This window comes from Sebastes umbrosus, chromosome 12 (genome assembly GCF_015220745.1).
Source record: "Sebastes umbrosus isolate fSebUmb1 chromosome 12, fSebUmb1.pri, whole genome shotgun sequence".
NCBI classification, from domain to species: Eukaryota; Metazoa; Chordata; class Actinopteri; order Perciformes; family Sebastidae; genus Sebastes; species Sebastes umbrosus.
Window position 1 is genome coordinate 17440437 of NC_051280.1, and position 27924 is coordinate 17468360.

At 40.2% G+C, this 27924-nt stretch overlaps 1 protein-coding gene across 5 annotated transcripts in view; it reads left to right on the top strand.

The window, feature by feature from the left end:
* The window catches only part of LOC119498996 (dipeptidyl aminopeptidase-like protein 6), a 101813-nt gene that overhangs the window by 35092 nt on the left and 38797 nt on the right, over window positions 1-27924 (top strand). Inside the window, exon 1 of one of the 5 annotated variants that reach the window (XM_037788174.1) lies at window positions 17294-17501. The exons of the other annotated variants lie outside the window; for them this stretch is intronic. Within the exon in view, the coding sequence (XP_037644102.1) occupies window positions 17433-17501 (69 nt within the window). The 5' untranslated portion in view covers window positions 17294-17432. Of the gene's footprint in view, window positions 1-17293; window positions 17502-27924 lie in introns of those variants that run through there. 5 annotated transcript variants of the gene reach the window in all.

A 27924-nucleotide genomic window follows, 5' to 3' on the forward strand; every position in this document is an offset into this window, starting at 1 on the left:
GCGTTTGCCGTGCGAATCATTTTAGGGTCTTTCTTCTTTCTAATTATGTTGTTAATCAATCTGTCGTCGAGCACTTGAAGGACATTTTCAAAAGTAATTACAGGCTGTTTCTATGCATGAGTTAGTGTCAGAGCTGTTTATTTATTTATTTATCTTTCAAACAGTCTGATGATATAATGAGCACTTCAGTTGACAGCCCGTGTTGCATGTTGTTATTAGAGTTTGCTGCAAAATCATAATCATTACATCTAAAAATGTTTAAATTTAAACACCAGGCTCTCTGGGGACGCGCCGAAGGTCGACTTGGTATTATAAACATATATTAACTGGTAATACATTGCAGTTTATGTTAAGTATTATGGAGTGAAATTGATTTGTGATTGATTCAGTATCAGTCACTTCTATTTACTGCCTCTGCATCCCTACTTGTGCGTTTAAATGGAGTGAAAAATGTTTTTCCTGAATGTCTTACTCGACTGCTGCAGTGAGATGTAAAAACTAAAACCAGACACACAGGATCCAGCATAGAAATACCTAAATGCACTTTAGGCATTAATTGTGATTAAGCAGAGGCTTTACTGCGTTGCACAGAGTGCTCCCCCAGTCCCATCGTGCATTATCAGCTTTTATACTGAGATACATATTTAATATTCACCCCACTGGACCTCAACAGCACAAACATTTAGTATGAAACAACTGACGATTGGGAAGAGGTAATTAGACCTTTGATGTTTCTAATGAAGATAAACTTTTCTCACAAATTTTGTTGAGTCTTAAAGCACCACTTTATTTAAACCTGTGGAGCTTTGCATTAGTTCAATATACATACTGAATACAGTTGTGAAAGTCAAGTTTTGTATACTTGTTTGAGTGAACTTGGGGTGTCCTGGTTACCGAGGGATTTAAGAAACTGACCAAGCAGTCACAATGTTCCCAATTTGAGTCCTACCAGCAACGCCCATCTCTCTCTCTTTTCGTTTCTATACTGTCTTCTCTCTAATGAGAATGAAACTGTGTCCCTCAAAAAATACATAAAGACGGGTGATCAGATAACCGAGTGATTTGGGTGCATATCACATGGGCGCAAATGCCCTGAGCAGCGAGTCCCCAGTTGGATTCCCGGCTGGCCGGACTGTTTGCTGCATGTTGTTCCTCTACTCTTTTTCCCAAGTTTCCGGTTTCAAATGAGGGTATAAATGCCCCATCTGAAAAAAAAAACTATTAAAAAAACAGTGAAATGAAAAATACATTTTCCAATCCTGTGTCCCTGTGTTAATGTTTCATTTAGCTCTTAACATGCTAAGTGTAAAAAAAAAAAAAAAAAAAATTATTATAATTTGAGTATTTTTATATCAAAATCCCTCTTACTTTCTTGAACTCTGGGGCGGTTACAAAAATCCAATCAAATGTGTTTTTGGGTCTCTAATCAACCCATCCATCATATAAAATCACACTTGACCATTGAGGTCAGCGTTGCCGATATTTATCGTATTTATACGATAATTTTGCCCTCTGTACGATGTACAATCAATAATGCCCCAAAGTGCCATAATTTACGATAATTTGACCATTTTGTTTTGCTTTCATTGTAGTTGATTTTAGTCTTTGCTGTCTCATTTATATGATGTTGATGAACTTGACTCCTGAGCACGGCTGCTCAACGCTCATTTGAAGAGAGTTTGCATGAGAGATAGCTTTGAATGCCCAGTTATTTATTTAATTAGCTTATCTTATGGCCTTAACTGTTTTCATGCAGGATATGAAAAGGCATCCAGTCGTGCTGTCTTGTAATTTAATTTTGATACTAGACCATTACGAAAATGATCAGACCGGTAGACTTATGGACACATATCCCCTTCCATGCATCATCTCTACATCAGCTTGATTAAACAAATGATGTGGGTAGATTTGTAGGTGTGTCAAAAAGTTGTTTAAATACTTTGTTTTGTAAAATTACACATTTAAGCCCATTTGTTCTTGTGGTTATGACTCACGTACGATCATTTTTCCCTCAAAATACGATCATTTTAAGTCTCTGGTACGATAGTTTAGCATTTCCCATCTGGCAACACTGGTTGAGGTCTATTTTATCCGTTAAATCCTCCTTAGCTAACAACGTAAGGTGTGTGGGGAGGTGAACAGTCATACATTTTCACAGCTCCGTTAGCTACATGCGCTAAGCCAAGACAACTGTTTTTTTGCAGCCCAATCATATTTCAAGGATTTAATTTAAATCCCTCTCGTAACTAAACCCCACACCGCTGTTTCACCGTGACTTTAATACAAGTAAAACTTAAAACAAATGTCAACTGACTTTTGTTTACAAATGAAAATGTCTTTTTGCAGTGCAGTTGTGCATTTGGGATTCTTTCAGCACTACTATCTCATCAAGAACATATTAATACATATATCTTGGTGTTAGTAGACACTTTGGAGCTCAGCGGGGTGAGATGTTTCACTTGATGTTATCAGCGTCACACAGGGAGCAGGACGCAACAATGAGACAGTGTCTGGCTTTGATCGACTCAGGCTACAGCTTAGCAGCTGATACTGATCTCTCTGGGTATCCTGGGGTTTTGTCCTTGTGGCTGCCTTGATGCCTAAAATATGTATTCGTTTTGACATGATACGAGTTTGACACGAGTGTTTTAAAACTGCATCCAAATCCCCTGAGAGGCTGAGCTCTGGCAGAGAGCTGATGGTGTACAAGCTGTCACAATATTTTTATATTTTCTGTGTTTCAAGGACACTGCTGATTATACTATCACTATTATTGCTACTACTACTACTACCACTACTACTACTGCTGCTAATAATAATAAAAGATGATGAGTGATCCTATCACTTTCGAAATCAACTGACTTTTCCTTTAGTGCTACCATGAGATTGACATATTTGTGAAATGTATGTAAAAATTTCCTGGATTACCGTGAAGTTTGGTACGCACATTTATGTCCCTTTCAGAATGAATTGTAATGACTTTGGTGATCCCTAAACTTTTCGTCAAACGTAGTTCTGTTTATACGGTCTGCTACGTTATGCGTACACCCTCTTATAATGAAATTTACGGCCCGCAGATCTAGGGGCTGGCAAATATGATGGTACATAGTATGCAATAGTTGAAATGTGTTCACCGGTAGGTAGAGATTTGGCAATACCAAATCTTATTTTGTTTTGTCAGCTTTTTTAAATGAAAGATGAGCAAATCCTACAGAAAAAAAGGCTTTTTTTCTTTTGGTATACTTTAATATACATTTTTGATATCGCACTGATTGAAGTCAGGCTGGTATTTATGAGCACCTGTTAACCTTAAAACATAAAAGTGTTGTCTCGTGAGGCAGTTGTCTTTGTTTGTATGGAAGTTCCAAATAAATGAAAGTAATCAAATGTAATGAAGTATGATATGGTTATTTCAAACCATTTCTTAATTGAATTTAATTAAATAACAGAAAAGAAACTATATTTTCTCACCCACCACGAGTGCTATCTGGCTATGAAGGTAGTTTGGGTTTTATTTGTACTGGTTTTGAGATATTTGTCTCTGATGTCTACATTCACCCAAATACAAGGGAAGTGAAAGTAATTTTCTTTGAAATTCTGCTTTAATTTGAATTGAAAAAACTAGAATTACCACTTGTGCCAAATTTGAAGAAATTCCCTCCTGGCATTCCTGAGATATCGCGTTTACAAGAATGGGACGGACAGACTGACGTATGTATGTACGTACAGACAACTGAAAAACATAAAGCTTCCCGCCACGGCTGTCGCCGGCACGAAGGCAATGAAAATCAACAGCATCTTGTATATTTCAAAGCAGTAAGCACCACAAACTAAATTTCTTTTACCCCCATAGAACTAAAGTGGTGACAGAAATCTTAGAGACAGACATCTCAAAGCCTGGGCAAATAAGAGCATGTCATTTGGATGAACTGGCCCTTTAAACCAAAGTTGATGAAGGTTTAAATTACAATAATAACACTAGAATAGCTTCGTGTTTGTTCTGGGTGGGCAGCGTCTTGGATTTCTTTATCTCTGTGTGTGCGAGAGAGAGATACGGGTTTGTGTTTGTGTGTGTGTGTGTGAGTGTGTGTAAAATGCCTCATTTGGGTCTGAAGCACTGATAGAGAGAATAATAAAACATAAACTGGATTGGATTTTTTTGTTATTTGGCGGGGGGTCCTTGGAGACGTGGAGTAGCGGGATGATGAAAACCTTTTCAAACCCGCAGTGAATGGGTAACGATGAAGCACTATTCATTCAGATGCTGCTAATTTGCTTTTAATCACTCCCCTCTGTATCTCTACTACTCCATTCTTAAGAAGAATAGAACAGCGCTGATATATTAATTATCCTCTCCTTGTATGTGATTCATTATCGCTTCCTTTTGGTCCACTGAATCACATATTTTACACCTGTGACTTTTGTTTCTGTTATGATTTGTAACTCCCCGATCTGAATATACAGCACACGCTGCTGCTAATTCCTTGTTTATTGCCCTTGTAGCTGTGCTTCATCTCCAACAAATTTCCATAACAACTTGCCAAAATGCAGTGTTAACTCTAAACTTTGTTCTCCTTCTCATTTTACAACCCTCTTGCAAGCCATTGATGAGCACACATAAAGTTCATGAGGCTCGTAAGTCTGTTTTACGAGAACTATATCAGCAGATGGGTTAATGCTTTGTAAATGCATGCTGACTCACCCTGCTCGTCTCTTTTTCTATATGTGCCCGTGTGCCATACTTAATGAGCAACTTTACTGTTTCCTTGTTGACATAATTTTCTCGCTGTTGTGTTTTATTATCGGAGTCATATCCACGCAGTAGAGCTGCTCTCAACTTTTGTTTGCTTAATTTCTTTTTGACCACGGTTGCATAAAGGTGCCTTTGGGTGTTTTCTTCCAAAGACACTTCGATGGAATGAACTCATGAGAGAAACTCAGATGTTGTTTTGGAGTTGCTGTAACTTTCCACACATTAGGTTCGGTTGATGTACGCAGCTGACGATGACAATTGTCCCAGATACCTGAAAAAAAAATACTGTGATAATCATTTAATAACTCATAATAATCATTTATTATTTAAAATCAAATCAAATCAAATCAATTTATTTTTGTATAGTGTCAAATCACAACAGAAGTTATCTCAAGACGCTTTATATATAGAGCAGGTCTATGACCGTACACCATAGTATTTAACACAGTAACAACTAATTAAACAATATTAAAAGTCCCCCTCCACTCCAACATGTATTTTGCTTATTGTCACTTAGCTTGGATGTTTGACCTTCACTGCAGAGTTTCAGCTTCTCTGTGCTCACCTTAAGGGGAGACAGCCAAGGTGAATAGGGGAAAAAAATACTAATAGATATCTCCATGAAATGTCCCACATTTATAACTTGCATTAAGACAAATATTTTTGTAGGTTTTCTGAAAATGTATGTTTAAATATGCAAATTAGGCATTATTAGGCGTTATTAAACATGTATGAACATGTGTCCAGAACAGAAATCTGAACACTGGTTAATGCAGGTTCAAAACTCTTGTTTAATTTTGTTGACATATTAGAGTCAAAGGATTTTACAGAGGGGATTTTGGATAATTGGGGGAAAAGATCTCCCTGGGGAGCATGCCCCCCGGACCCCTCTAGGTTTGGGCTGAGGCCCGTAAGTTTACAACGTCTGGCTCCGGCCCTGGAGGGAGAAGGAGTACAAATTATTAAATGCAAAGTATATTTTTCTATGTCTTAAAACATGTCTGAATGGGATCTTTAAGGTTAATTCAAAATAGGCAAATCAGTGACCATGTGAGGAGGTGTGATTATTGCATGCTCAAATCTGACCTGTGGCCATTTGCTGCATGTCGTCCCCCCTCTCTCACCCTTTCAAGACTATCACTATAAAATAAAAGCAAAAAGCTAAAACACAGTCAACCCAAATAAAGCAGAAAATAATTCAAGTATATTTCAAGTGTAAATGAACTATAGGATCAGTTACTGTCATGGCTGCCGGTCTTCTCGGTAGAGATCTCTCTCTTCTGAGCCCCTCATAGCTCCATAGCGCCCCATGAAGCTCCTTTCATGTAAGCATTGAGACTCTTTTAGATCTTCTATGTTTTTGAGCAGACTGTGCTATCCTGGATGTATTGCACTCCACATTATGGCAGTGTCTGGTTTAGTGTCTCATTTGTAGGCCTAAATGTGAAGAGATTTTGGTCCCAGCAGCCTTGAGGTGGAGGACCACCCATATGTTCATGGGCAACTATTGTAACACTAGCAATAAATGAAGGGTTGTGAGATTGGATGTCCTATAAATGGACTACTGAGATTGTGAAGGCCAAACAGGGACCACATTGTGAGCCTCTATTATTGGCAACATCAGCACTGTAATACTGTTTCCCTCAGTTATTTTCTCCACTGGTGCCGTTTTCCTTTGGAAGAGTCCCATTTCACTCCCGAAGGCTGTCATTTTTGTCAGACAATGATCTGTATGGATCTTTTATTTCTGTTTGAGTTTGGAGGCATTCACTGAGACGTCTGTTCCTCGCTGCTCTGTGGCGTGTTGTCGTGCAGTCGAGATAATCTTCTTTCCTCAGGAGAGAATTTGTGAGTTGTGGGTGCAGGTAGTGGAGAGCTGGTGGGAAGCTGTTGTTTAGGGTTCACAGGAGCGAATACTTTGGGTTACCACATTCAACGTACATTTTATAGGGCGCACAGCGACACTGTAGATTGTAGAGCATAAACAAACTACAGTCATGAGCCTGAGTCAGTCAGAAGAGACGATGTGAAAAATGCCATAATGCAAAGTGAATAATGAAACTGGAAAAAAGCAAAATAAACCAATTTCATCCTCGGTGGTTTCATTTTTCCACAGACATTATACCATGCTGTTTGAATAATAAAGAATATTCTGTGCGAAGGGTCTTTCTAAAATGCAACTCAAATACTGATTGAGTGAAAGTATTTCATGCATCAATCACGATGGGAAATAAAGTGCAAACTGACAATGAATTATAGTTGAACTGGAAAAAAAGCAATATTTTCAAAAACCTCTACCGTCTCTGTAGAAATGCCCCACTTCCTTGCAAGAATTGAAACTTGACTTTTAATCATCCGATGGGAATCAGTTGGGCGATGGGAGTACATAAATGCTTTGTTTATCATATAGGATGTAAACCCAGTCTCACAGGAAGGCGTGTAGCACAATATTACACAGACATTCCACGTCATGAGGACGCATTTTACACTTTTCCCGTGTCATTTTTACGCCACGCAGCAAAATTACGGTAACGTCCGCAGTTAGGTTGAGGCAACAAAACCACTTCATTAGGTTACGGAAAAACGTCATGGTTGGCCTTAAAATAAGTATGTAAACTGAGTAAAATACTTATGGAAACAAAGTAACATCTAGGACTGTCACAATAACCGCAATATTGCAATACCACGCTGTTGACAAGTCAGCCACACCAGCAGTGTGACGAGGTGCTGAGCGTCTATTCTGCGCTGAGCGCTGCACATTTATGATTTAGTTATTTTTTTCTGATCACCAAGAGTTGAAAAATGTTCAACTTTGGGTAAAACGCTGCGCTCGTCACTTTTTACTCAGTCGTCCAATCACAATGGAGGCTACAAGTGCTGAACAACAACAGGTCCGTCCTCTCCCCCTACGTGCTTCAGCCTTCCCTTCATCCAGAGCAAGTACTCTTCCTTGTGCCGATATTTTTACTTTTGTGGATATTCCGTATCATAGCAACCAGACGCAAAAAATGTTGCACCTCGTTGCCCTTCTGTGTTCTATTTAATTTGTTTTAAAAAGCAACTATATACATAATAGTAGCCTAAAAATAAAACCTATTTATATAGCACTCAAATCTGAATAAATTAAATAATTTGCAAAAAAAGAAAGAAAATGGCAATACTATCACACATGACGCTGTTGAGCAAATCATTGTCACGGCAGGGGAAATTCCTTCACCCCAACAGCCCAGTAACATAACTTACAGAAATCACGTCACAAAACTGAAAAAACATGACAAACGTTACTTACAAGACAAAACACTGGTCTTGAACACCGGTCTCTTGGTTAAAAGCATGGATGTATTAAAAGAACTGGATGCAGCGTTGGAGGCGGGGCCCCGGTTATTCCTATGAGAGTTGTTCATTGGCGCATGAAGCCTAAATGGCTCGACTTCCGTTTGGAAAAGTACCCGGATCTTGGCGAAGTAGCGTCCGAGATGATTGGCGGAGTAGCGTCCGCTCGCTCACATGACTTGGTCATGGGGTCCTAACGTCAAACCGTCGTCACGGTTTGCGCTCCAGCCTTGGTCTGGGTCTCCGCAGGAAGGGAAATAAATCTGGATTTGGCTATTAGTGTGTTTTACAACTTTAAAAACATATTTTTTGTAAATAAGGGCTATTAGAGTGTTCGTACTGGGAAGTTGATTCACCTCAAAAAAAATTATCCGCTGAGTTACAGACGTCTCTTTCCCAATGCAAGTCTATGGGAAAAAGTATTTTTGGGCCCAATGCATCACGTGACTGACACGGAAGTTGCAGTACTGCCTTTTGGCCACTACAAAGTCGGGATCGACGACCGGCGCTCTTCCTGGGGGCTTGGTTAAAAGTCGTGTGTTTGTTGGATGCAGCCACCTCCCCTCCCGCCTGTCATAAGCAGTCTTTCTCGCTTTTCGCTAGCTCTGATCGTAGCATATTTACGTGGATGTTTACTTTGCAGTCCGCACAGACTACACGGCGTACAAATGATAGCCAAAAGCAAGAAAGACATTTTTATTGCGCTGTAAATGCCTCACACATTATCGTGTCATTCACACGCCTTTTCATGCGACTGGATTGAGGATGTAGTGGAAAAGTCAGTAGTCAGTTGGAGAAAAAGAAACATTTCAGCATATTGAGATAATTACAAGATTATACATTTTTTACTTTAAGAATGTACAGTATGTGTGTATACTGTACTGGCTTTTTTCCATTGAGTAACATGAACCCACTGGTTGTGTTGTTCTTACCCAACGATCAAGTTGACCAGTCGGGCAGCCTTCCCAGAAAAATTGTCTTGATGGGGGTCAAGGACTGAGGTTCAGAGGCTAGGGAATGATAAAAAGTTAATTCAATTTTTTATAGCGTGTGGCTAAACAGTTCCAGACAAGACAATGGTAGATTAATTGCGTCCCCTTGAAAGTCCTCTCTTGGTAAAAGACCAATAATGAGTCTGATTAAAAACTGTGTGGACTTGTTAATTACCCCTCAGTGAAAAACTACCTCCGCCTGCAGTCTGAAAACTTCTGTCTTTCGTCACTCCTGATACACATAGACGTGTTTTCTCACATCAGTAATCAGTAAACAGTAATCGATGACGTTGAAGTATACAGTAGCCACACGCCAGCTCCATCCTTAACCTGTGATTTACAGCTGCAGCTCAGCAGACGGGGAGGGGTGATGCAAACAGCCGTATTTACACTCGGCGATGCAGGTGTGCTGCTAGTCGGACAGCTGAAGGAGTCACGGAGGGCCAGAGGGTGAAAGGGACGTGACTGATGATTGAGTTGGCCGGGCTGACAGGGGGCAGCATAGCTGAATGGAAACAGCTTGTTCCTAAATCAGCAGCCATCAATTCTTCTATGGATCATAGAAGAATTTAAAATGACAGTCATGCAGTTTTATTTTCATTTATTTTCTTTGCAGAGTTTCATTGGCATCATTTCAGTGGTCCAAATGCTGTATGAGAGGCCAAGATATTTGAAATGCTGAGGTCCATGTCCCCACAGCACATACACTACGGTACTTCCCCCTACAGAAAATTCGACCAGACACTATAAATAAAGTCTATTATTTGCATTACTTATGTCTTTGTAGCCCTTAAGGTTTAACAGCAAGTGTAGTTTAATGCTACAGCAAACACTCATTGCAGTTACTTTGTCAGAAATGCAACAAAAGGTGCTACTGGTGTATCTGTTTGCAGTGCAACCAAACAAATGCACATTTTAAAGAGGTCAGTCAATAATAACTACAACTGTGATCTGGTTTCATGCTGCACGTAGTTTTCCACACAGCAGCAGGGGCACACTACATTTGATTACCTTGCTGAGGAGTTGGAGGTGTTCGGCCTGACGCCTGCAGCTCTTCGTCTAACAGCTCACTGTGGCTGCTCCTCACTGTTCCATTACTTTCTGCAATATTTTTGCTAAAAAATGGCAAAAATGACTGTTGTCTAGTTGTAAAGATGCTTTTGTGATGAACAATTGTGGTTAGTCCAGTGCTTGAAGTGGAAAAAAATAAGTGCCAGTACTCCCCTTATTCACATGTTGGCGTGTTTATTGGCCAGTATCAGCAATCTCTTGCTCTCTTGCTCCTTCTTTAAGCATGTTATACTTTGTCAGTCATAATCAGCTGTGATTTTATTGTAATATTATTATACTTGGGCTATTCATCTTCTATAGTAGGCCTATAATGCTCCAATAATATTCCAACTAAAACATTATAGGGTTAAGGTGGTGCGTTTGTATATTTACCCTTAGTGTTAATACTTAAAGTGCTTTCCTGTGTTATTTGTAGCCTATAGTATCGTTCCATAATATATTATAGGATGTCTATAGCCTGGAATCAATACCAGACATGCAGGTAGCCTATACAGTACATGCAGAACTGAGGCATGTGAGCTATTTAATTAGGTTTTAGGAGCAGTGTCTCCGTCAGGATGCTCCTACATATTATGCAGCAGGATAAAGAGACGCATTCTGAATTTTGACAGTGAATAAAAGATACTAGGAGATATTGTGTTTTTGACTTAAAACTATGCATTTGTACATAATTTTAGACTGTTATTATTACTATAAATAACGGCCAAAAAACTTGAAGAGAAAACTTGCTATAGTTAAATGATTATTTCATTATTTGCATATCACAGCCTTTGTTTGAACATTCAATTCTTCTGGAAGTGTTTTCCCTGTGATATCCTATTCTATAAATCAAAAGAGCAGAAAACTAAATAATGTTTCATTAATTATAGTTGTTCACAAAACAATCTGTACGAACCGTTCACTAATTATTTAACAAAAAAGACATTGTTCTGTTTTTTATTGTAGTGTGTAGTTTTTCTAGGCTGCTAAAATAATCACATTCCCAGACAAAAAGCTGAGGAAATGCCCTCAGCGTCCTCAAGTGTAGCTCTGCTGAGTGATGTTCCCTGCCAAGTATAAAATACACTAAATACTATGTGACAAGGTCAAATTTTAACATGCTGACTGTCAGCACACAATATTGACAATTAGAAGTCAATCCAAAAACGTGTGTTGCTGAAACACCACTATAAAAGAAAAAAAACGCACACAGTTTAGACTAAATGTGAAAATTATACACTTTGCAAAGGTGCAGTGCATTAGATTGCACAGGTGTTGATGATATTATATTCATCACCGTAGTGATAATGTGCTGTCAGTACGCTGGGAAAAAGCCTCAGGGATGCATTTATACAAAAGCATGGTGGATAATGGTGTGCTGCCTGGCATTGTTGGTTTTAAGTGGCTGTGGCTGTGTGAGGCTTTCTGCTCTGCTGTTTGGTCTGAGGAGAGCGCGGCTGCCTGATAATGATCGGTTATCAAACAAAACTGTCCCTGCCTTTGTTAGGCGTCCTCATTTCTCTCTCGCTCTTTGTCTCTTTATCTACAGTCTGAACTGACGGACGGAGTTGGTTGGGATTCAGACTTTTATGTTCTCTATCCACAATCTCCATTAAAATAACAAAACACTTCCTGGCATTAATCAATTGAAATGATTTTCATTTTTAATGACTACACGGCCCCCACCAACCTACAAGTTAACGTTCTCATAATAAACTCTAATTTGCGTCTGTGTTTTTGTAATGAAATAAACACAAGCCCTGGAGTAAAAACAATTAAAGAGGAATAGTCCTGTGAGAAATTTGCTGAATGTATTCATTATTTTTGACCAACATAAAGATGTCAGACAACTAGTGATCACTGGGGGGAGCTAGCACGCAGTTAAAGACTTTCACATTGTTTATTGACAGTTAAATAAAAGACTGTTGGTCCCTTAGACAGGAAAAAAAAGAAAAAAAGACACTGCTTGGTGCAAAGTGCTCGTTTAAGAGTTTTGGATTTATTTGACAGGTCCGCCTAGAGATGCTGTCTCAGGCAGCACATAAAACACTCAATGAAAACATTGAATTTAAATGAAAAAGATGTCAATTAGCTGATAAAAATGTGGTTTAAAGGAGCGCAGCAAAGGCTCTGCTGGCTCGCTCTGACCCCACATGGCTGCATTTTCTTTTAGTTCTCCAATTAAGCATGCTTGTGTGTTGGTTCTTTTTGTTGTTGTTGCCAGGAACATGCGAGTAATGTGTTGTTGTGATGATCAATTGTTGTACCCCTCACAGCGTTTGGGCTTCGTCTCTTGTTTATTAGAGCTCAGCTGGTCTCTCGGCTGTTCGCTTTTTGTTTAATGCGGTGTTTATCTTGTAAATGTCCTGCTGCCTTTCACCTCTCTTGAGTTCAAATTTTTTGCGCAGCTAATTCTCAGGCGCTCGCATCCTCTGACAGCAAGCTGAGTTTAATCTGTCACTGAGCGACCGTGGGAAGCACTTTAGCATGAGTGATAACAGAGGAGAGGAGACTGTCACACATTTGGGGATTAAACTGTAATCTTAAATTGTGAAATTCATTTAATTTGTAAACAGTTTTTCTTATTTATTGTGATATCTATGCAAAACAGACCCAGTTGCGCATGCTTTATGTCCAAATAAGATTATTTGAATGTATTTCAGTGGAAGGTAAACAGGCTCTCTGTCAGTGGAGCTGTCCACAGCAGTGGTGCTGAAATGAGTCCTGGCTCAGTCATGCAGCTCCCTCAGGCCATGTGTGGAGCTGCGCAGTGACAGCAGGGCCAATTGTGTTTTTTCACGCTGTAAAGTCCAGTGTCGGTGTGAATCGTCCGGCCACTGTGTGTTTCATCTGTAACATTAGGAAACACTATCTTTGCATCCAGCTACTTTCTTTCTATTTTCAGTCCTGTATCTGTTTGTGTAATTTCTTACTATTCTATAATTTCTTTCTATTCTTCCTTTTAGGGATGCTAATTTTGAATTTTTTTTCTAATCGATAACCAACCCTCGTTAACCGATTATTAACCGTTAATTGATAAGATTAGTGTGCTGCATGCAGCTGTGCTGTGGTTTTAGTGCCTAACAAGCCACTACCCCAGTGAAAGTCTCCACCTAATTATTTAGTTTAGGACGTCATCTTGGGCTTTGGGGAAACACTGATTGACATTTTTCACCATTTTTTGACATTCTAGAAACCAAACAACTAATTGATTAATCTGTTGATTATTTTCTCGATTAATCGACACTGAAAATAATCGTTAGTTGCAGCCCCAATGTTTACTTGTAGTGATGCACACATCTGTCTTTTTCTCTCTAGTACCAATTCCGGTACCTACCTGATTTAAATCTGTATAACTCACTGTGAGGGAATTAAAAAATGAGTAAGCGTCCCCCAGTGACTGATAGTGGTAACAATGAATTTGTTTAATGACATTGAGGAAGAAACTGTATTCAAGATCGGCCCCATCACGGCCGACCCCATATTTCACTTAATAAGGTCTGATATTGGTGCAGATACCAACCTGGCAGGAAGGATGGGTGCATCCGTACTTACATCTGTAGTGAAGGCATCTCTGTATGTCAGTACTTGACATACATGAGCACATCTCTGGTAAACACCAGATTTAAACTGGTGCTTTTGTGTGATTCTTTGTGGAGAAACTCAGCTTTACAGATCTGTTGATTAAAGTGGTGGTAGGCAGAATATTTTTTTGCATCATTTGGTAAAAATTCCTTAACAACCTTTCAGCATATTGTAATTCAAGTGTTCTGAGAGAAAACTAGACTTCTGCACCTCCTCATGGCTCTGATTTCAGGCTTTAAAAAATGCAGCTCGTGACGGGAGACTTTGGCCAATCACAGGTCATTTCAGAGAGAGAGAGAGAGTTCCTATTGGCTGTTCATTCAACGGAGGCTGCTGTCAATCACTCGCAAACTCTGGTCAAACTAGGCAGCGCTGATCAAATATGAATCAATATTCTGTCGTGTCTTCATGTTTATAATTTCCAAGTAAGTAATGAACAAAGGTGTGATCTCAAAATAAGTTGGCACAGTTTAATTTCCTGGAGCAATCAAAAGATTTCATGATTTAGTTATTGTCATTTGTGATAATCATCATTAATCTAAGATAAAAGGATAATCTTACTCTGAAGTTCGCTCTGTTTATTCCCGTTAATTAATAGATCCACACACGGCGGAGAGAGAAAACAACAATTAGGCCTTAAGATGACAATAAAGGCACTGCTCTGCATTACACCGAAGACATTGCAACAAGGGAGTCTTTCCCTCGTACCGATGCCAAACATATTCTCCTCTCTGCCGCTGACTCACATCACGGACTTTCTCTCTTTCTTATCTCAGATTGTTCAGTTCCTTTCCCTCCAACAGATGACTGGTTCAAAAGGCCAGGAGCTCTGCAGAGACTGCGCATGACTTCTGAAGAAAAGCTCTCTTCAGAACGAGAGGGGATGCATGTGTGTGTGTGTGTGTGCAACACAAATAGGCAGACAAGCTGTGCTAACAAGAATGTGGATTGTGTGTGCACAGAGATGTGACACACGGTGAGAGAGTTGCAGCGCAAACAATGTTTTGTTAGGAACTGGAACTATTTCTGCTCTATGTGGGAGGACGGCAGCAACACAGCTTCTCAAGAGCCAGGCCAGCAGCAACCCTTTGTTTTATTGGCAGACAACACAACAGCATTGGCATGCAATATAGTGGGGTGAATATGATTTTTATGGGTATGGATGTGCAAATCTTTCTTCCCCCTCCTCCCTGAACTGCAATGCACAGAACACGATCAGTCATGAATGTAGCACTCTTAACTTAAGCCAGATTAAAAAAACACCCCCGAAAAACAACTCCGCTGATACCTGAAAGTATTTAGTTCTTCTTGCATTGATTCCTGTTTCCATTTCCTGTGTAATGGACTTGCCAGTAATGAGTACCCACAGTGATCTGATCCGAACTGACAGGTCTCCATATTATCACTTGCTGCGAGCTCGGTGGGAAGTGGAGCCTGCATGGTACAACTAAATATAGGTCCAGGTGGAAGGACAGAACCTTGAGCTCTCCTTTGTGTTATGATGGAGGGGGGCAGATATGGAAATAGTTGCAGTTTTGAAACGGACTGCAGAGAAATCTTATGCACTACCTGGAACACTGTGTAACATTTTGGTGGATTTATTAGCAGAAATGGAATATAATATTCATCACTATGTTTTCATTAGTGTATAATCACCTGCAACTGAGAATCGTGTTTTCGTTAGCTTAAAATGAGCCCCTCATATCTACATAGGGAGCGGGTCCTCTTCACGGAGTCCCCCATGTTTCTCCGCCATGTTTCTACAGTAGCCCAGAATGGACAACGCTCTAGAGAGAGCCTTTCTTGTTTTTACGTTACCTGAAGGCCACCGTAGTTCTCCGACACGCTTGTGAGACTGCGTTAGTGGGCCTCATGGTGCGCGTTCACAGGATCCATCCTTTCCACGCTTCCCATTTATTGTCTATGTATGCAGCTGTTCAATGCATTCTGGTAGCATAGCGGTGCGATTCGACAGACGGGGCGTCACGTTGGCCGCTCCTCATTACATAAAGTTGAGATCTAGGCTACTTTATGCAAATCAGGAGTGTCTGGTGTGACTCGTCGCCTCTGGAAACTCCCGAGAAACTTTTAAACTAACCGTTGTCTATCTCAAATAAAGACAGATTCAGCAACTGCATGGCTTATTTCTTGCATAAAATGTTTTCGGAAGCACATTTCGATGAACTTTTTTCGTGATATAAGAGAAAAGAACTTTCCAAACGAGCCGCCATGTTGGTTTTGGTTTGAAAGCTGGGAGCAGCGGCCCAAAGGAGGGAAAACGTGGGTCCAGTCAGGTGCCTATAGTGTCTAGTGGTAGCCCATCAAGCGGCCAATGCTGGGAATCGAGGCAGTCCTTTGCGTCCAAAGACACCCCCTGTGTACACGATCCATCAGAGTGCAAAACTGTGATACCGCCAGCCGCTGTCTGACTTCCGTTGCTCCTAAAGTATAGTTTTTATGGTAAGGATGACCTCTGAGCGAGACGTATGGCGTTACCACGGTTTTGCAATCGGCGGCTCACGTTTATCAAAGTCTTGGAAAGGGAGGAGTGAGCGGAGGGGTACTCAGGTGATTGCAATGTGCAACCACACCACTAGATGCCGCCAAATCCTACACACTGTATACCTTTTAACAAAGTAATTTCACTTCAGTTTTTGCTTCTTTTTTGGTCTAATTATTGTAGTTCTTCATAACTTCATAGCAGCACTATTTATGTTGACATTTGTTTTTACTGCTTAAACGGCCTTTTTGTAACTTTTTACACGTATAAATCTACTGGGTCGGTTTCCCATGCGCGCTCGCATATGCAGCATTGATTCATGGAGAGTCCTCCGTCTGGTCAGCTAACATTACTGCCAAGCAGGTGAAATATAGAGTGACATTGTGGTTTTAGCTGACGTGTCTCGCCTCACTGTTTTAAGCGATGCTCGTTCATGTCTATTTAGAGTGAGCACAAGCGCAAGCAACAGGACGCTGATTTTCGTTGACTTAACGGCTACAGGTGTCGCTGTTAACAAGCATTTCTGAATCTTACAAACAGTCCCTTTTAAAGGACGTCTAATCCATTTTCCCATTTTTTTTTCCGTTTAAAAGTTTTTTTTTGGGTGGGGGGGAGTTTTTCATCATCCGATGAGAAGGGTCATACTGTAAAGAACAGAGGGTGTCACATCCTGTACAGCTTGTAAAGCCCACCTGAGGCAAATTTATGATTTGTGATATAATAAAATGGACTTTGACTCATCCTTCCCGTCTCTGATTCCCCCATGCATGCATAAACGCGCCTCAGTCCTAAATACCTCCAATAGATTGAGGACTATTGGTGGGTATTGGTGGGTATAGGTGTGAGTGTTCTAGCTGTGGGTTATGACTCTGCCACTCTGAAAGGCAAACTGAACCTCCCACATCGCTGCCGTCCACAGTTTCCTCCACATCAGCTGAACCCTGCCTGCTCTCTGTCTGCACCCACACGGTCTCTTCATTATTCTAGCAAATCACTTGATATCCTTGAACACGTTGTACGCCTCTCTCTCTCTCTCTCTCTCTCTCTCTCTCTCTCCCCCTCCCCCCCCCCCCCACCTCTCCATCTCTCTCTCTCTGCGTCTCTCTCCTCTTCATTATTCTGCACCTGTCAACAGCGGACGCCGGCGCGCTCTCGCTCCTCTTCCTCCTCTTCCTCCTCTCTCTTCCCCTCTTTATTTTATTGTTTTTTATTTACCGTCATGACTTCTGGAAAAGACGCGAGCGGGCCGGTGAAAGCAGCTCAGCAGCAGCAGCAGCAGGAGGAGCAGGTAGGAACCAGACTTCAGGACTTCAGACGCGCTGTTGTTTCCTTTTGCGCTCATATAATATAATAATATTCTGCGCGCATTTGGCGACGTTATCTCTCCTAACGAGCGCGCCTGTGTGTGTGTGTGTGTGTGTGTGTGTGTTGGAGCAGAGGAGAAAACAGCTGATTTTAACAAGATAACCAAAATATTCAACACAGCTTCTTTTTTCTTTCTTTTTTTTTTTATCTCTGTTTCTGTTTGACTTTTTGTCTATAGAAATGGTTGCAGTTTGAATGTATATGCACCAACTTCTTAACTTCTGCCTGAATATTTAATGAGCTCCCGTTGTAACCTCAGCCCACAGGTGTATAGCATCTATTATATCATAACACATAATGTGTGGTGTCAATTTGACTTTGTGAGAGAACAGCTTCTGCATGGTCCTTTTTTTTTTTTTTTTTTTTTTTTTTTAGTTTGGTTTCAGGGACAAAATCTCGTTTTTGGATCTGAAGCAAAAGATAAAAGTTTACACAGCCAGAAGAATAATGTTTATGTGTGTGTGTGTGTGTGTGTGTGTGTGTGCGTGTGTGTGTGTGTGTGTGTGCAGCAGAGAAAACAGCTGATTTTAACAAGATAACCAAAACATTCAACACAGATTCCATTGAATGTATATGCACCAACTTCTAAACTTCTGCCTATATGTATTTAATGAGCTCCTGTTGTAACCTCAGTCCACAGGTGTATAGCATCTATACAGTAGAAAATTACAGAATTATCATTCAATTATATTGCATAGTGCTTTGAGATCACATAACTAATTTTTTTTGTTGGCTCTGCTCTAATTGCTTAATTATTCCTGTCTATTCTGAGAAGATGAATGTTTTTAATAGAGGATCCGTTTAGCGGCATTTGAATGTACTATTAGCTCCTGCTATTTTTTTCGTTTTTATGTCTAATTTAATGTAAATTCTTGTAGATACAGTATGTGTGTGTTTCTGTATGTTTTAACCACTCTACTGAGGTGATCCCCTGACTTTTAATCAAACCCCATCATCTGGTCAAAATTTTAATTTGTCCCGTACTTGTGACCAAATACCTGCAAAACAAATGACATTCCCATCAGCCTCAGCTGTCTGTCTTTAGTGCTAATAAGAAAATGTTAGTATGCAAACACACTAATCTAAGATGGTAAACATGATGGTAACAGCCTGTTGTTGGTGTCAATTTGACTTTGTGAGAGAACAGCTTCTGGTCCTCTGATTTAGTTTGGTGTCAGGGACAAAATCTCGTTTTTGGATCTGAAACAAAAGATAAAAGTTTACACAGCCAGAAGAATAACGTTTATGTGTGTGTGTGTGTGTGTGTGAGAGAGAAAAGACAAGAGAGTGGGTGTTAATTGCTCTGCATTGTTTTGTGAACTCATTGAGTTTGTGTGTGTGAGGCCATAGGGAACACTGTGAAGTGATGTAATTGGCACCATCCTCTTCATGGGTTTACATAACCGAGCTCCTGGCAGTGGAACCATAATTTAGGTTGAAAGGTGCTTCACAGAAATAAACCCATGTTTGCTCGTATGAAGCCAGAACATCTTGACAATAAATCTAGTTGCATAACAGGCGTTGATTGTTAAGTATTTGGCTCTTTTACGGTACATTTTCTGCATTGAATAAAAAAAAAAAAGGTCTGTTTCATCTATGAGTTGAAGGTTCTGCACGGTACAGAATTATTGCATGAGCAGGATATTATTAAATTAAGTTTTCTCAATGTGGGAAAGATTTGAAGAACCTCACCTGCGTTTTTACTGTTCCTCGTTTCCTTTCTCAGCTGCGTGAAGATCTCTTTCTTGTGTCTAGAATGCACCTTTTGAATATTTTAAGTGTAAAGTGTTTATTTTTTTGGCGTCCTATTCATACATTTATGAAAGCGGGGAGTGCAGTCGACAGCAGCGCAGCAGATCATGTTTTAACAGAAAGAAAGGGAAGCATGAGCAACTTTTGAAGGTTGAGAGGAAATTGGATGTCAGACTTGGGAAAAAGGAAGCTCACAGAGCGTCTGTACATGTCATAATACCCAGTTATCATTATGCACATGCAGCAATCATTTCACCTTTGACAACGAAAAGGAAAGATGCATCTTTATTCGCTCGGGCCTCGACTTCTTTTCTCTTTTTCAGTGTGCACAGTTTGTACAAACAACACTATTTCCTGTTGGTGGATGGGGAGCTCGGAAAATATACCCAATCTCCCCCTCATCAGTGACGCCGCCGCAGCTTCAACAGTGACCTTGCTCGTTGGCAATATCAGTTTCAAATGCAAATGCCAGCCTGTGCGTGTACTCTTTAATGATGCGAAGACGGAGGCGCAGAGACAAGAATATCAGAGCACAGGAAGTGCCGTGCAGCTGTAGAAGCACATCTGAGAATTGAACTCTGGACTGCAACATCACTGGTGCTGACAGGGGAGGTTTTAATGCAGCTGGGCGATGTGTTGCACCTGGCTCCTCTTTATCCACAGCTCGAATCTGAGAATATAAGCTCTCTTATCTTCTTCTCCATTTAAAATGCTGCTGTCTTCATTAGAGCACAGGCTCAGCAAATGCACCTCCGTATTCTTTATCTGATACGGCATCACTGTCAGTCTCTTTTGTTGAGCACCGCTGCAAACAGCCCCTCACATTGTTGCTGATCGTGATGCTTTAAGGGCGTACAGAAAATTGCCAACACATTGTTGCTCTCACTCAGTTTGCTGTTTATGATTCCATTATTATACTCGCTGCTTTTCAACTCCAGGTCATTGTCTTGTTCAAGGTATACATTCACTTTTATGGTATCACATTTCTCCAGCAGCAGACGTACCGTCATTTAAAACACAAGCACCTATCCAGACTGAGGGGGGATCAAAGGTGACCTATGCAATATAAGAAGACCTGTTGTATAATGGATAAGATGGGTAGACTCTGCCGTGATTAAATTCAGTGTGAATGTTTTTTTTTTTTCTTTCTCCCCCTGAAACTTTCATCATTCTAGATGCACTTGGTGTGCACATAATTATTCTGAAAGGATGATAGGTCTCTTATCTTTCCTTTTTCTCAAAATGGATTTAATTTTCAGGGACATTTTTAGGGAATCTTAAAAAAAAAGAAAGAGACAAAACAGCCGCGAGGGTTACATCCAGCTGATCCATTCTTGAGTGATTCAACTTCAGTCACGTTGTTGTGTGCTTCAGTTCTTCTGATGATTAAAAGATACTGTGCCAGTTTTGTCCAGAGGCAGGCGGTAATTCATATCCTCTGAGAAAACACTTCTTTCCCTCAGTCTTGATGCCTTTTTCCTGTTGATAGAGTCGGCAGACGCTAACACTGCCTCGTTTTTACTTTTCTCATGTCTCTCCCAGTTTCACACGCTCAGTACGACATGTTATTAATTCGTACAAAGACCGATGAAGAGACACACAAAGCCCAGAAAACATCTACTGATAACTCCATATTTGGTATTTTTTGTCACAATGATGCACTTTTCCCACTTTTTTAGATCTCTTCCTGCAGATTCTCACTTCTAATCTCTGAAGAAAACACTCAAATAGTTATTTATTCTATACCAGAGGTTTTCAAAGTGGGAGGCGGGCCTCCCCAGAGGGGCTCCAAACAGTTTCAGGGGAGGCTCAGTGAATGGAAGTGAAAAAATATTACTTATCAAAAGGAGATCACATAGAATAGCCTGAATGTGTGTGATTTGGTAAAAGAGATGGTTAAGAGATACAGTAGTTTTGGGGAATTTTACTCTTTTTAATAAATGCCCAGTGGGCAACCTCCGGGTCTGAAAAGTGAGGCCGAGTGCCTTAGACTTGGCTCAATTGTTGAGTGTCTATGAGATCAAATAACATTATCATGATCCCATAGGCATCCAGGAATTGAGCAAAGGGGTGAGGAGGTGCCTTTTTCCAAGCTTTGTCTGATGGAAAGGCCACAGTCTCAGACTTTGAAAACCGCTGTTCTACACAGATTGGGATGGATTTCCTCCCCATCTGTTTTGTGGATTCTTTTATACGATTAACTTCAGGAAGGGTCGCCCAGGAAATCAACACACTTTCAATTGTGGCAACACACTGAGCCTCACCATAGTAACTCTTTAGCAAATACACTAAACCGCTTTGCTATGGTTTCCTTTGTTGGGATAACATTACAGATGGAAATTTAGAGTTGCCAATCCACAGGCTTATGCGTGTGTGTGTGTGTGTGTGTGTGTGTGTGTGTGTGTGTGTGAGTCAACGCTCAGGCTGCAAATGTTAAGACAATATTCAAGAAATTTGGAATTTGTTAGTGACTCAAAAACTTGCTTCTGTTGTGGAAGATAAAGACTCTTATTGGAAGAGAAACTCTTCATCCATCACCCCCACCTGCTGCTAAATGTTGGAGGACAGTTATGCTGCACAAATGAGCAACAGGCTTTGGAAAACATTTAGTTGTCGTGCCACAGTAGAAAATTACAGTATTATCATTAAATTATATTGCGTAGTGCTTTGAGATCACATAACTAATTGTTTTTGTTGGCTCTCTGCTCTAATTGCTTAATTATTCCTGTCTATTCTGAGAAGATGAATGTTTTTGATAGAGGATCCGTTTAGCGGCATTTGAATGTACTATTAGCTCCTGCTACATTTTCGTTTTTATGTCTAATTTAATGTAAATTCTTGTAGCTACAGTATGTGTGTGTTTCTGTATGTTTCTAGCCACGCTACTGACTTTGGTGATCCCCTGACTTTTAATCAAACCCCATCATCAGGTCAAAATGTTAATTTAATGTTTTGGCTTTGGCACTATATGTTTGCTGTTATAAATACTGTGTGTTGTACTATATGTTGTTGTATGTCCTGTGAGTTTTTATAGATTTGTGTCAGTTTGTACATGTTAAAGTTGCTATTGATAACATTGATAACATTCAGCCACTAGATGTCGCATTCTCCCTCCCCCGTTCCATTGCATTCACTTCACAACAAGTGGTTGCCAGTTCGTTGTACAACTGGCATATTTTATGGTCGACTGGTGACAACACATTAGTAAAGGTTATAAGGACTATGGCTGTTGGTAGTTGTTGTTGGTTTTGTTTAAATATGCTGAATTGTAATTTTATGGGTTACTGTTGTTTGGATGATTAAGTTAAAACTGCTAGTATGTGCTAAAATCGGTTGTCACTTGTTGCCATGGTAAATTAATTTATCCTGCAGCCTGATGGAGACACCAGTGTCAGTGTGGTCAGTCATGGAAGAGGCAGCCTCCTTTTAACGCTGAGCACTTGGGTTGGTACCAGAGTGAAGCCGGATGCTTACCCTCAAACTGAGCCTTTTATTTGTTTTTTTCCAACACTAACTGGCAGCTTGATCGCTGACGACACAGAGATAAAAAGTGATACCAGCGTTGTTATACTATTGGCTCACAAGCCTTGTTAGAAGTGGGAACCAAATGTCAGATATCTTCCACAGAGATAAACAAAACATTATATATATTTTTTTAAATGATTAATTCACAATCTTTAATTTTTTAGGAAAAGCCATACTTTTATTTTGCACCTTTCTAAAAGCTCTGTGGATGTATTATTATTATTTGTTTTAATATTCGTCTACATTAAAATGTCATCAATAAGACCTTTAATGTGTCCACTTTACTGCATAAAATGTTCCTGTTTTAAGTCCTACTAAAAGACATCCAGATACTCATGAAAGATAGCCTGGTCCCAGTAGTTTCACGGCCAATTGTAGATAAGTACACACACGTACAGACAAACACACACACACATACTTGAAGATACAGTATAGGATAGATCCATCTGAGCGCCTCCCTCTCCAGTCTGGTAATGTATCCGTTCTTACAATAAGACGAGTGCGGCACTTATGGAATTTTTGAATGAGACACGCTGACTGGGTGTAATTTAATTTAACATTGTCAACGTACAGAATACTGTAGCTGACTGGAAGAATTTAAGTGTCTTAGCCATGAAAGAGAAGAAGCATCTCATCAGATATTGAATAATTGATTCCCAGGTGAAATCAGATAATGGCATAAAAGGCAGCGGTCTAAATCATTTAATATTCTTTTGACTTGTTGTGAAAGAACAACATAATGCACTTCTTCTTACTTACCTCATCAATATATTAGTGGTGCAACCAGTAAATCTACTGCAACCACCATCACTACCACCACCACTACTACTACTATTCATTCAAAAAAGTCCATACATTTTTAGGAAGTATATGTTTAAGGCTGCACTATTTTTATATTAACAATGGGTCAAACTATGTGTTGGGTGGAAGGAGATTCTTGTAGTAAGAAATCCACAGATAATTATTATCCAACTCTCCAAATCCCCTCAGCTCTGTGGAGAGTTTTAGCATCAAACAGCAGACACACAAAGTTAGTGACTAGCTGGAAAACACAGCGGAACGTTTAGCAGCTTAAGAGCCAGATGCTTTCCTCAGGAATTATTGAAAACCAAAACACAGCTAGAGGGAGAGTGAATATTTGACTTAAATTCACAAACACAACTCCATCTGAATGCTAATGTCACTTTGTGTCTGCTGGATGTGTAAATAAGTAACTGTTTGCTAACATGTTCATCCTATCAACTTTATAAAGTCATAATATATCAGGGTTGTGTTTTCCACCAAAGAATCAATTAATACTAAACTTTTGATTTCCCTTCAATTAATTATAACATGTATAGAGCTGGACTCTCCTAACACCAAGAACTTGCTAAACTAGGATTAGGAAAGATTGTTGTGTGATTAGCTGCAATTCTATTCATGTATTTTATGTGCATTTTGAAGTATCGCATTAGAAAAGCTGTATGGCCACTCCAGCCTATGGAAACAGCAAAATGCGATAAAACTTCCTCAATTGCAAAAAAAAAAGCTTTTAACCTCACTTGAGGTGTTTTTTTTTAACCTTGTACGGTAGCTGGATTCTCTGAAATTCCACCTTGTCATGCTTCAAGTAATGTGTTTGTGTCCGGCTCACCAGACAACAGACCAATCAGCGTCCTGTTTTAGGAGCTGCAGTTACAGCGTGGCTTGGGTGTATGTGAAACGACACAGAGAGGCGACTGTTCGTTCTAACAACAATGGCAGCTCCTAAAGAGGTTAGCGTAGATGCTGCAATAGCATCAGTTATATTAGAACGGGAGAGAATTTTCTTATTTGAAAGAAGAGAAAAGTATTGAACGTGTAAAGTACGGCGATGTTTTTTACATCGATGTCTTTGCCTTCAGTTAGTTTCGCTTTCGTTAGTTTGATTGACAGATGGTTCATCCAATCACCTGCCAAGTATTTTTTTGAAAGTGCCTGCCCTTTTCCAAACAGTTTCTAATCACGGCTTGTTTCCGTATTACAACTTTTAACCCTTTCACAGTGTGTTTTCAGTTCATGAAAGTTGATATTAATATTTTTCGAGGCTTCAAAACGGCAGTCAACAAACCAATGGGTGACGTAACGGTGACTACGTTCACTTCTTAAATACAGTATGTGAAGGCCTTAGGACAGACCTTTTTATATGTATTTCTTGTAGTCTGAAGATATGTCAGACAGCATTATTAGGCCATCTTGGCTTAATTGTTGAGTGTCTATGAGATCAAATAACATCATGATCCCATAGGCATCCATGAATTGAGCAAAGGGGTGAGGAGGTGCCTTTTTCCAAGCTTTGTCTGATGGAAAGGCCACAGTCTCAGACTTTGAAAACCGCTGTTCTACACAGATTGGGATGGATTTCCTCCCCATCTGTTTTGTGGATTCTTTTATACAATTAACTTCAGGAAAGGTCGCCCAGGAAATCAACATACTTTCAATTGTGGCAACACACTGAGCCTCACCATAGTAACTCTTTAGCAAATACACTAAACCACTTTGCAATGGTTTCCTTTGTTGGGATAACATTACAGATGGAAATTTAGCGTTGCCAATCCACAGGCTTATGCATGTGTGTGTGTGTCAACGTCAAAGGGTTTCTAATCACGGCTTATCAGATGGTTCTGTGAAACAAACCATCTGACAGGGTCAGGTAAGTGGTTTTTGCCTTTGTCGAAAAAGAGTTGATGCACCAAATGGGTTATGGAAACGCCTTGCCGAATAAGTTCTAACTCATTTACTGTAACTCACATGACTGATCAGCTGTTTCTGCTGTCGGTGTCTTCTTGGATATTCCCATAACATGCGAATGCTTGTCTTGTTTCCGTACAGCATGAAACACGACCAATACTAGCTGACAAGAAAGACAATTAAAAAATTGAAACTTGCACAATTGAAACAGATTCCTGAAGACCTCTCTCCATTTTTCTCTCGTACGTGGGTTAGATAGATGTCCAAGCCGACATGTTTTCTACTTCTTCTATTCTGTTTACTGGCGGATTACAGCCATGCATAGCCTATAGCACCAACTTCTGACCAAACTACGCTGTAGCCGAGTTTATTCGCTCCTAACCAGTTGATGGAAACGCACCTGAATCACATTTCTTTTTTTTGTGACATTTCAAAAGTTTGCTTAGAATTCGCTTTATAATATAATGGAAACACGGCTAATGTCTTTCTGTATTGCAGAGCTGATAAAACTCTGCAGAACGATTTTTATAAGTGCTTCACTACTTGTTAGCTTGTGATGGTCTGTAAGACCAAAGTTTACTTGGAGGTAATGATGTCCCTGAGCTCTTTTATTCCTCTTGTTAGACGGCTGTACAGAACACCACTGGAGTCAAAAATGGGTTATCTAACGTTATTCTCAATTTACACATTACGTGAGCAACAGCAACTAAACTCTCCTCTCTTCTTCTGTGCTTTTTCCTTCAGTTCCTCCACTTCGGCACATTGCTTTTACAGAGCATCCGTGCCTCAATATGACATTTACTATCTCACAATACTTTTCCACAGTGATTTTAGTCAGACATGTTGATCGATGTGATTTACACTCCACAGTCTGTAGAGGTGGCTTGATTCGTGCCTGTCCTCAATTCACAATTTCATGCTTCCTTCTACTTATCAGAGGTGATCTCTTATCAGCAAATACACCCGCAGGTTACAATATCTCAGCTAAACAACATTTTGTGGTCTTTGTCTCGCCTCAGTTGAGTGGTAAACCTCACACTCCACATTTTCCGAAGTGGACAAAGACAACTGAATAGACAGAGACAGGCTGAAACCCCACTATCCATGAACCAAAAGCCAGCTGGCATGAATTCTTAATCTCACTCATGAATGCCCATGATTTATTGATGCTGCTCCAGAGGAAAAGTTTACCCCCATGTCCAAAGGCTACTGCTTCACTCTCGAGTTTGACTCCTACTCAGACAGCTACTACATTACAGTGGAGTGATATATCGTGTGTCAAGTGTCCGGTGTCTTTAGACAGCTGAAGTTTGCTTTTTGTTTCAAATGTCTACAGTATATCCCCCGTGTCGTGTTTGTTAGTTAGCTGATTTTGCGAGCCCCCGGTCACATTTCCCACATGACACTCAGCAGTAATATTAGTCCCTACTGTACTGCACAACAGCCAGCACCATCTTCACTGCAAAATCTGACTCAAATGACTCTCTTGGTTCCCTTGGAAACCAGGTGCTCAGAGATCAGGAAAGATCCATTTCACACTTCAGCAGCGAGCAGAGACAAAGAGATGGTTAGACAAAGGGAAAGTGGGAGGGAGAGAGGATTAGAGAGTGTGGGGGGGTGGTTATAGAAGATTTCACCTTAAAAGATGCTTCATTCTTATAGCTCCTTTATCTTGAAATAGAATGAAAATAGTAACAAATGGATTGGAAAAAATAGTGTTGCTTCCCCTCGTGGGATTTTTACCCTTTAGAGTCGTCAGCGCCGAAATGCACAGGGTTTGTTTAGATGTGGCGTCTGTAGAGGAGAGGGTGAAAATGGCTCCGGTTCTCATTTATTGATGCAGCTTTTATTGTTATCATCTGTGCGGCATGCATGCCTGCTCTTCACACAGACTAACAGAAGGAGATGGCTTAATGCAGACAGCCAGTAATATCTCGCCGTATCTGAAAATGCTGCCAAAGGTCAAGATTTCCTTTTAGCGCACGGGCGCACTTTTGCCTCGTTAAGAGCTCTACAGAAAGGTCACCATCCAGGGAATACACAAGTTTACAGCTGCTCAGTTTGTTATTTACTTTAGCACGTCGAGCATCGGGGAAATCAACTGATCTGACGTTAGATTCTGTCTACGTCTCTTTAGGGTTTTAATTTGCGCGAAAACAATGGAGGTGTTGATGATTTTCATACATTTTTATGTGTCATTTTATATGCCTGAGCTTGGAGCTCCCTGCTCATTTGTGGTTGAGTAGGTGGGTGAAATGTTCCACGTTGCACAAAGGGATAAAGCAGTCTGCAGGGATAAAGCAATCACAGCTAAGACACTTTAATAACAGTGGATTGTATGAGAGAACAGTACTATTTTT